The sequence below is a fragment of the Mastomys coucha genome, unplaced genomic scaffold, assembly GCF_008632895.1.
Source record: "Mastomys coucha isolate ucsf_1 unplaced genomic scaffold, UCSF_Mcou_1 pScaffold23, whole genome shotgun sequence".
NCBI classification, from domain to species: domain Eukaryota; kingdom Metazoa; phylum Chordata; class Mammalia; order Rodentia; family Muridae; genus Mastomys; species Mastomys coucha.
The window spans coordinates 39,855,129-39,864,818 of NW_022196906.1; the positions used below are offsets into that span (position 1 = coordinate 39,855,129).

Below are 9,690 nucleotides of genomic sequence, written 5' to 3' on the forward strand. Positions count from 1 at the left end.
ACACATAACCAACTCTGGCTTCTTCCTGTGCATGCATGTGTATATTACACATGTGCACACATAACCAATTCTGGCTTCTTCCTATGCATGCATGTGTATATTACACATGTGCACACATAACCAATTCTGGCTTCTTCCTGTGCATGCATATACACATAACAATGTGCACACATAACACACACGCACCAGCAGGATTTTTATCATGGAAACTTTAAAAGTTTTTTTTAAGACTTACTTATTTTATGTAATGTGTATAAGTGTTTTGCCTGCATGAATGTATGTGCACTACGTGGGTATCTGGTCAAAAAAGGGCTTCAGATTCCCTAGAACTGGAGTTACAGATGGTTGTGAACCACCATGTGGGTGCTGGGAAATAGGCCTGGTCTTCTGCAAGAGCAACAAGTAGCTTTTTTTGTTTGTTTTTTTGTTTATTTTTTTCGAGACAGGGTTTCTCTGTGTAGCCCTGGCTGTCCTGAAACTCACTCTTGTAGACCAGGCTGGCCTCGAACTCAGAAATCCGTCTGCCTCTGCCAAGTGCTGGGATTAAAGGCATGCGCCACCACTGCCCAGGCAACAAGTGTTTTTAACTACTGTTGTATGGTATTAACCATCCCTCCAGTTCCTGTTGATGGCATTTTTCCCACCCCTCTGAAACCATGTTTCTCCAGCTCCTCTTATTCCAGTTAGCCAGGTAGTATAGCTCTTGCCTGGTCATCTCCTCTACCTGAACCCATTTCCAACCACCTAAGTGAGCTATCTAAAGTGAAATCACATCATCCGGCAGCCCCTCCTCCCTGAAAACCTCTCTCTATTCAGAACCCCAAATATAATGATGATCTTCATCAGCTTCATTCCTCCACTATAGCACACCCCTCCATCACTGTCCCCCTTGTCTGCTGGCCACCTACCTGCAAAGTTTTTCCCACTTGTTGCCATCCGATTCCTCCCTAAATCTATGGCCATCACTTCAACTTCTCCTTTGAAATTTCAGACCACATAAAGTCATTAGTTTTATAATTTTTGCCACTTTTACTTTATATCGAGACCCCCCCCCCCACACACACACACAACAAGGACAAGAATCTTTAAGAAAAACACTCACTAAAACCTTGAGGCAAATCAGGACTATGCAGTGAACCCACTTCTCAAGGACAAAAAAAGGGAACTTAAAATATATGTAGTGTACTAGTAAATAGAAAAAGAAAAAAGTTTAGAGAACTCAAGTGAGAAAAAGGCTGTGGACACAACCAGTCACAACCACCTACAACCAGCCCAAGGAGTACTCACTTTGCACAAGGGAAATGCTAGGTCCTAGCTCCAGCACCTCAAGACAGCAGCAGTGACAACTTAACTAATTACAGTTAGCACTTAACTAATTAGCAGTTCTGGGACCTGGGCCTAAGAAGACCACACAAACACTTTCTACACAAGCCTGCCAATCTGAGTTCAAATGCCCAGAACCCATAGAAAAGCTGGGCACTGCAGTGTCCACATACCTGACACTGTCCTCTGAGATCCACACTCACACTTACACAGACACATGCACAAAGATTAAAACAAAAGCCGGACAAGAAGTGATGGAGCATGCTTGTTATCAACAACCCGGGGGGTGGGGGTGGGAGGGAAGTACAATAGTTAGGTCAGTTTCTGCTGCACAGTGAATTTGAGGCCAATTTAACAAGATGTAATCCAAGCAAATGGCAAGGAGGACAGAAAGATAGTAAGTTCCTGGTTAGCATTGGCTACATATGGTGGGCCTACCTTAAACAAAACAAAAACAAACAAACAAACAAACAGAATCTTCAGTAAAGCTGTTAGCATTATTACTTGTAGCTAGCTATTCAATCAGAGAGAAGAGAAGGTAGTTAGAGGTGCTTGAAGAGTAGAGAGTAGGAGCTGGAGAGGTGGCTCAGCAGTTAAGAGCACTGACTGTTCTTCCAGAAGTCCTGAGTTCAATTCTTAGCAACCATATGGTAGCTCACAGCCATATGTAAAATGGCATCCAATACCCTCTCTTCTACTGTGTCTGAAGACAGCTACAGCATACTTATATATAATAAATAAATCTTTTAAAAAAAAAGACAGAAATATTAAAAAAAAAAAGAGTAGAGAGTACATAGCAAAAGAAAATCAGGACCTAGACAAAATTATAGACCAAAACTATAGATCTTTAAGATCTCCCACGCTCCGTGTCCCCAGATCAGCTGTGAAGACTGAGGCAGAGTCAGTGTGTTGACTTGGGTAGGCTGCTAGCTGTTCTGACCACTATCAACACAAAGGACAATGCTCTGCTGGGAAGACTCTGCAAAACTGTTTGAGAATGATCAGTGGGACGGACCCTCCTAACAATGCACCAGATCTCACCAGAACTGCCTGCTCTCCAGACCCTCCCCCTGATAGCCCTCTGCATGAGAGTTATCGTCTCTCACTTTGGAAAATGAATCAGTAAATGAGCTTGCTACTTACTTTTTACTTAGCATCATACATATTTACAACATCCAAGTTCTTCTCAATAAATAAAAAGCATGTCAACAGCATTTAAGTAACATTATCACAGGATTCACAATTGTGAGTTTTCAAGCATGTGATTTCAAACAACTTGGAAAACTGAGAGTGCAACCAAATTCAAGGCCCATTTTGCTCTTGTTACAGTATCAAGAAAGGACATGATCACTAGATAATTATTTCAAAACTGGCAATAGTGTACCGGTGGTGCTGAACAACATAACCATTAAAACACTCCCATGACCTCAGTTTACAGAAGAAAAAAAATGCCCCTCAGGGTATAAAGCAAGGTTTCAGAATAACAGAAATTTTGATTGTGGGGCTGTGGAGAAGATCACAGCAAAACATTTGCTGTGTATGCATAACAACCTGATTTTGGATTCCCCAAGATACCTAAAACTGGAGCATGAAATAGTGCTATGTAGTAATCCCAGAACACAGAGACAAATATAGATAGGTGCACGCGCACGTGCATTCACACACACACACACACACACACACACACACACACACACACAGACAGATAGGTTATAAAATATAAATAAAAATTATGAACATACTTGGAACCTAGGGGAAGAGGTGCTGGGGCCTGAGCCCAGGATGGGACCACTGAGCTATATCCCCAGCCCTTACTTATCATTGCAGAGCAGTAACAACTCTGTGAGCTTCTTTCTTTTGTATCACGTAGGGACTGAGAATACTAAGTCACTGGGAAATTCTGCCATGTGTTTCTTTCTCATGTAAAAGGAATGGAACTAGCCCTTCCACACAAACACACGCGCACGCAGGATTGTATGTGCAGCAGAAGCATTTACCTTCGGCCCTTCTCACAGAGCTTCTCAATTTCAGCTTTCAGGTCCTGCTCCTTCTGCAAGAACTCCTTCTTTTCTTTCTCTATCTTCTTCTTGGTTTCTTCTCTCTTTATGGTCACATCCTGAATGGCCTTTAGTATCTCCTAAATCCCATGTAATTACAATTACGCAAATAAAGAAAGAAAGGTTAGTTTTTAGTGTTTTGGGGTTTTTGTTTCAATCTAAAAGTTTCTTTGTATGTGTGTGTATATGTTGCTAGGGTTTGTAACAAGAGCCTAGTACATGCTAAGTAAGCATTCCTTAACTGAGTTACATATACAGCCAGCCTGATAGGTTTTTTTGGTTTGTTTTGGTTTTGAGATAGGGTCTCACATAACCTGGGCTTAACTCAATATGTAGACAAAGCTGGATTTGAACCCTGATCCCTTGCATCTAGTTCCACTGACATAGATATGTGTAGGCATAGTATTATTGTATACTATGTAAAGATTATCCTTTATTATTCAAATGCTGACTTCTCCCATATCTGGTTGCAATCTGACATGGCACTGTAATGCTATTTCTAATAATCTGTCTCAATGTTATGTAAACATACTCCCCATTTATTCTCTGATTTACCAATAAAATCTGGTCAGCCAATGGCTGACCAAATCAGAAACTACTGCTAGACTTCCCATCCCAGTGAGGGGAGAGGGAGAGGCAGGAGAGAGAATGCAGCCATGAGAAAAGGGTCCAGGAGCCACCATGAGAACACACCTGGAGCAGAGAGAGCCAGATCAATGCTAAAATGCAAGTATCTCGGGGATTTTGGTTGGGAAGCCAGACTAGTTTAGAAGATTAAAATAGGGGCTGGGGAGATGGCTCAGTGGGTAAGAGTACTGACTGTTCTTCGGAAGGTGCTGAGTTCAAATCCCAGCAACCACATGGTGGCTCACAACCACCCAAAATGAGATCTGATGCCCTCTTCTGGTGCTGTCTGAAGACAGCTACAGTGTACTTATGTACAACAATAAATAAATCTCTGGCAAGCCAAAATGGCTGTGGCCGTTCAGGGCTCATGTGTGAGCTGAGTGATAAAGCTTAAAAGTTCTCCGAAGAAGAAGAAAAAGATGAAGATGGTAGCCAAGGCTGCAATGTTGAAGCAAGAAGATGAGGTCAGAGACTCTTCGGATGGAGAAGGAAGTGGTGAATCAGAGATGGACTACTCAGATGATGGAGCTGTAGAAGCAGACAGTGAGGACAATGTTGAATCCTGAGAGGAAAAAAATGAAGATGCTGCAGGGTCAAGTGCTGGGACTAATTTGGGCTGGGCAGATGCCATTGCAAAAATCCTTAACAAAAAGACTCCTAAAACCAACGCCACCATCCTCACCAAAAACAAAGAGCTCAAGAAGGAGAAGGAGAAGCTAAAGCAGGGGAGGCTGGAGAAAAGGACGCAGCTGGATGAGAATCAGGAGTGGGAAATGCTGTGCACAGTGAAGCCAGACGCCAAAGAGACAGAGAGGAACTGTCAGAGGATTGCGACTATTCAGAAGCACCAAAGGAATGCTGGCGCAAATGTTAAGGAAGTAGGAGGCTCCATGCGGAAGTGGGCTAAGCTGATGGCTAAGCTGATGGCAACTGTTCCCAAGAAGGATTTCATCAGTGTTCTTCAAGGAACGGACGGTACAAGTGAGAACCCCAAAGCCAGACAGACTGAAATGAAATCAGAAAAGAGCCCAGGGTGGAAGATTCTATGACATGATTTCATGATGGGAGCCAGCATGAAGGACTGGGACAAGGAGAGTGAGGGCAAGGAGCGAGAAACCTGCTGGCGGCAAGGCAGGATCGGCCAGCCACTGAGTGGACAGACGGGAGCATCCAGCTCTGCTGCAAACAGCCCTGACGTTGGCAGCCTTGAGGCCATCTGCTAAATGCCGGGACTTCCTGACAACCTGTGCTCTAGGACTCCTCATGTGCAGTCTGTATTAAAGTTGTATTTTTAATTCTTACATAAATTTAAGCTGTTTTTCCAAAATATTTGTACAATGAAAAAATTTTTTTTTCCTTGAGCAGTAAGATGTGCATTTTTCTAGGACTCTTTCCTGTGGACAAATGCCAATCATACACCAGTGTTTCTAAAACACAGTCTCATTTATAATTAAAATGAATTTGATATTTCTCTGCTTTTCTACTTAGGAAAAAAAAAGATTAAAGTAGATTAATACTGCTCAGCTATTGTGCCATAGAGCCTGATTGAATAAATTTTATAGTCTCTGTCTCATTATTTTGGAGCTAGTTGGGATAAAAAAAATCACTTTTAAAACTGCACTAACCGATAGGCACTTCCATGCTCAGTGTTTTTGGTATTTTTTTGTTTTGTTTTGCTTTGTTTTGTTTTCGAGACAGGGTTTCTCTTTATAGCCCTGGATATCCTGGAACTCACTCTGTAGACCAGGCTGGCCTCAAACTCAGAAATCCACCTGCCTCTGCCTTCCAAGAGCTGGGATTAAAGGCGTGAGCTACCACCGCCCGGCATTTTTGGTATTTTGAACATGATTTTTATTATGTATCCTAGATTAGCCTTGTGATCCCTATGTAGCACAGCAGGCTGGCCTCAAACTTACTGCAAGCATCCTCCCTCAGCACCCTAGGAGCAGATGGGGAGCCACTACTCTCAGCCTGAGAGTTTATTTCAATGATTATATATACATATGCTGACTTAATGGAATCAAACAGAACTAAAAGAATCAATGTCAGGGCTGGAGAGATGGCTCAGAGGTTAAGAGCACTGACTGTTCTTCCAGATGTCCTGAGTTCAATTCCCAGCAACCACATGGTGGCTCACAACCATCTGTAATGGGATCTGATGCCCTTCTGTTGTGTCTAAAGACAGCTACAGTGTACTCATATAAATAAAATAAATAAATCTAAGAAAAAAAGAATCAATTTCATAAACTACTGATGTAAAAGTCAAATCTCTGGAAGAAAGTTATATGAACATAGACTTTGATTCCACAGGACAGGTCTAAGAACCTTTGAAAAATAGAAAAATGTGGGGCTAGAGAGATAGTTTAGCACTTAAGAGCACTGGCTATTCTTCCAGAGGACTCAGGTTCAATACCCAGCACTCACACAATGGCTCACAACTGTCTATAACTCCGGGTTCCAGGGGATTTGATGGCCTTTTCTGGCCTTCCAGGGCACTCAATACAAGTGGTACACAGACATAAAGGTGAGACACTCATATACATAAAATAACTTTTAAAAAATGGGATGTGGGATTGGGGAGAGCTCAGTCAGTAAAGTACTTGCCATATATAAACATGATAATGAGTTTGATTCCTAGAACCCCCATAAAATAACTGGGTGTGATGGCATGCCCTTGTACTCTGGGATCTAGAAAGGCTATCCCTGGAGCCTGCTGAACAGCCAGCCTAGCTCTAGGTCCAAATGAGAGATTCTTTTTCTCAAATCACAAGTGGATAGTGCCTAAGGAATGATACCTCAAGGTTGACTGTTGACCTCCACACACATGCGCACATATCTGCATGCATACTTGTGTGTATACACAAGAACACACACATAGTGGAACTGAAAAATGGAATGTCCTAGCTTGTGTAGCACTATGCTCCCTATTACTGACGCTCCAACAAAGACTGAACAAACACCTGTCAACGATACTGAGAAAGAAATCCTTGTTTCAGGCTAGAGTTTGCTACACCCAACAAATATGCTCTTGTTTTATTATAGTTCTGCTTTCATTGTAATTACAGTTTCCTGTTTGTTTGCTGTGCTGGATAGTTTTACGTCAACTTGACACGAACTAGTCATCTGAGAGGAGGCAATGTCAATTAAGACACTGCATCCATAATATCAGATTATAGGCAGGCCTGTAAAACATTTTCCTAATTAGTGATTAGTGGGGAAGTACCTGGCCCATTGTGAATGGTGCCACCCACCCCCGGGCTGGTAGTCCTAGGTGCTACAAGAAAGTAGACTGATCACCTAGTGGTGGTGGCACATGCCTTTAATCCCAACACTCAGGAGACAGAGGCAGGAAGATCTCTATGAATTCAAAGCCAGCCTGGTCTACAGAGTGTGTTTTAGGATAGCCAGGGCTATATAGAGAAGCCCTGCCTCAAAAAAAAAAAAAAAAAAAAAAAGAAGAAGAAAGAGAGAAAAACAGGCTGAGCAGCCATGTAGGGCAAGAAAGTAAGCAGCTCCTGCCTCCAGACTCATGTCCTGTGGGAGTTTCTGTTCTGACTTCCTTTAGTGATGAACAGCAATATGAAAGTGTAAGCTGAATAAACCCCTTTCCTTCCCAACTTGCTCTTGGTCATGGTGTTTCATCACAGCAATAGTAACGCTAAGACATTTGCAGTCTTACTGTATAACAATAGGAATAAATACATATGAGTACATTCATAAGACTGTACAATACAGCCTAGCAGTGTGATGGCGCACGCCTTTAACCCAGCACTTGGGAGGCAGAGACAAGTGGATTTCTGAGTCCAGGCCAGCCTGGTCTACAGAGTGAGTTCTAGGACATCCAGGGCTATACAGAGAAACCCTGTCTCAAAAAAACAAAAAAAAGCCAAGTAGTGGCGCACACCTTTAGTCCTAGCACTTGGGAGGCAGAGGCAGGTGGATTTCTGAGTTCAAGGCCAGCCTGGTCTACAGAGTGAGTTCCAAGACAGCCAGGACTATACAGAGAAACCCTATCTCAGAAAACCAAAGGGGGAAAAAAAAGACTATAATACAAAGTTCATCACCTGTGACAATTAGCCCTTTTATCTGTGCATAAAGGTAATCTCTGTGCTAAGGGATTTGGGTAATGTTTTCAGTTTGTTCATTGTTGTTTGGGTGGTGCTAGAAGTTCACACAAACCACACACACTACTTCTAAGCTATATTCTTGGCCCATTTTTCCATTTCTAGTGAGGCCACTTAATATTCATTTTGCATCTTGGTTTTCTTCCATTCAGCATAACCATATTATGTCAATAACTATAGACATAACTAAATCATATGGATATTTCCAGGCTACTCAACCATTCTATTAAAAGTGCATCAGATTGACAGAAACTTTTTTGAAGCTACTTTTCCAACCTAATCTAAAGGTGGTTGAGCCAGCCTGTAACCCAGACTGGCTTCATTCTCATTATGTACCTGAAGATAACCTTTGAACTCCTGATCTTCCTACCTTTGCATCAGAGTGCTGGATTTTAGAAATGTGCCACTGAAGATATTAAGTAACAATGCAATAAATATTCTCAATGTCCACACATTCATACACAAGTTTGCATCTGTAGAATGAACTCCCAATAAGACTGTGTGATCAAATTATTTACTATGTATTTACAATTTTAATTCCTAGGTCTTCCCATGTTTCCAAAATGAGCATGACAGCTCACAGCCCGCAAAGCTTCACTTTACCTCCCCACGACAACACTCTTTGGACTACTTAGTATATCTTTTTCTTGCATTTGAAGCTTTTACTTTTCTACTTTATTTTTTCCAGTTTTTAGATGTAGATTTAACCTAAATGAAACTAATTTTTACATGATAACAGAAAGACTATATAAGTGTTCACTAGTCAATAAAGTCAACAAAATATTTTAAGTAAATAATCTTTTTGTCTCTAAAGTAAAAGAGAAGAGTGTAGACAACATGCCCTCAATGCTTTTTTTTTTTACTTGAAGTTTCTTTGAAGATTAAAAAAAAAGTTATCTGTATATGTATGTCTGTGCTCATGTGAGTGCAGGTATCCACAGAGTCCAGAAGAATGTGCTGCGTCCCTTCTCTTCAAGGGCAGCAAAACCATCTCTAAGTAACTAAGTCATCTCTCCAGCCTTCTTAAAACTTGATAACCCTGACATGGTAGTCTACGCAGGAGGATCTAGAGTTCAAGGCTAGCTTGAGCTACAGAGTCTGTAGTCTCAAAAATAAAACAAACCCAAGAAATACTGATTTTCTTTCTTTCTTTTTTTGAAGATTCATTTATTTTACATATATGAGTACACTATAACTGTCTTTAGATACATCAGTAGAAGGTATCAGACCCATTACAGATGGTTGTGAACCACCATGTGGTTGTTGAAAATTGAACTCAGGACCTTTGGAAGCGCAGTCAATGCTCTTAACCACTGAGCCATCTATCCAGCCCCGATTTTCTTTTTCTTTCTTTCTCTCTTTCTTTCTTTCTCTCTTTCTTTCTTTCTTTTTTTTTTTCCGAGACAGGGTTTCTTTGGGTAGCCCTGGCTGTCCTGGAACTCACTTTGTAACCAGGCTGGCCTCGGATTTTCTTTCTTTTTAAAGAAACTATTGGCTGGGCAGTGGTGGTGCACACCTTTAATCCCAGCACTTGGGAGGCAGAGGCAGGTGGATTTCTG

General features: G+C 41.6%; 1 protein-coding gene and 1 pseudogene across 1 annotated transcript in view; one reads left to right on the forward strand and one right to left on the reverse strand.

Moving 5' to 3' along the window:
- Positions 1-9,690, reverse strand: part of Rnf214 (ring finger protein 214) — a 40,722-nt gene that overhangs the window by 25,288 nt on the left and 5,744 nt on the right. The window contains exon 4 of the mRNA XM_031345071.1: positions 3,321-3,460. Coding sequence (XP_031200931.1) covers positions 3,321-3,460 — 140 coding nt within the window. The remainder of the gene's footprint in view (positions 1-3,320; positions 3,461-9,690) is intronic.
- On the forward strand, positions 4,352-5,159 carry LOC116073281 (annotated as a pseudogene).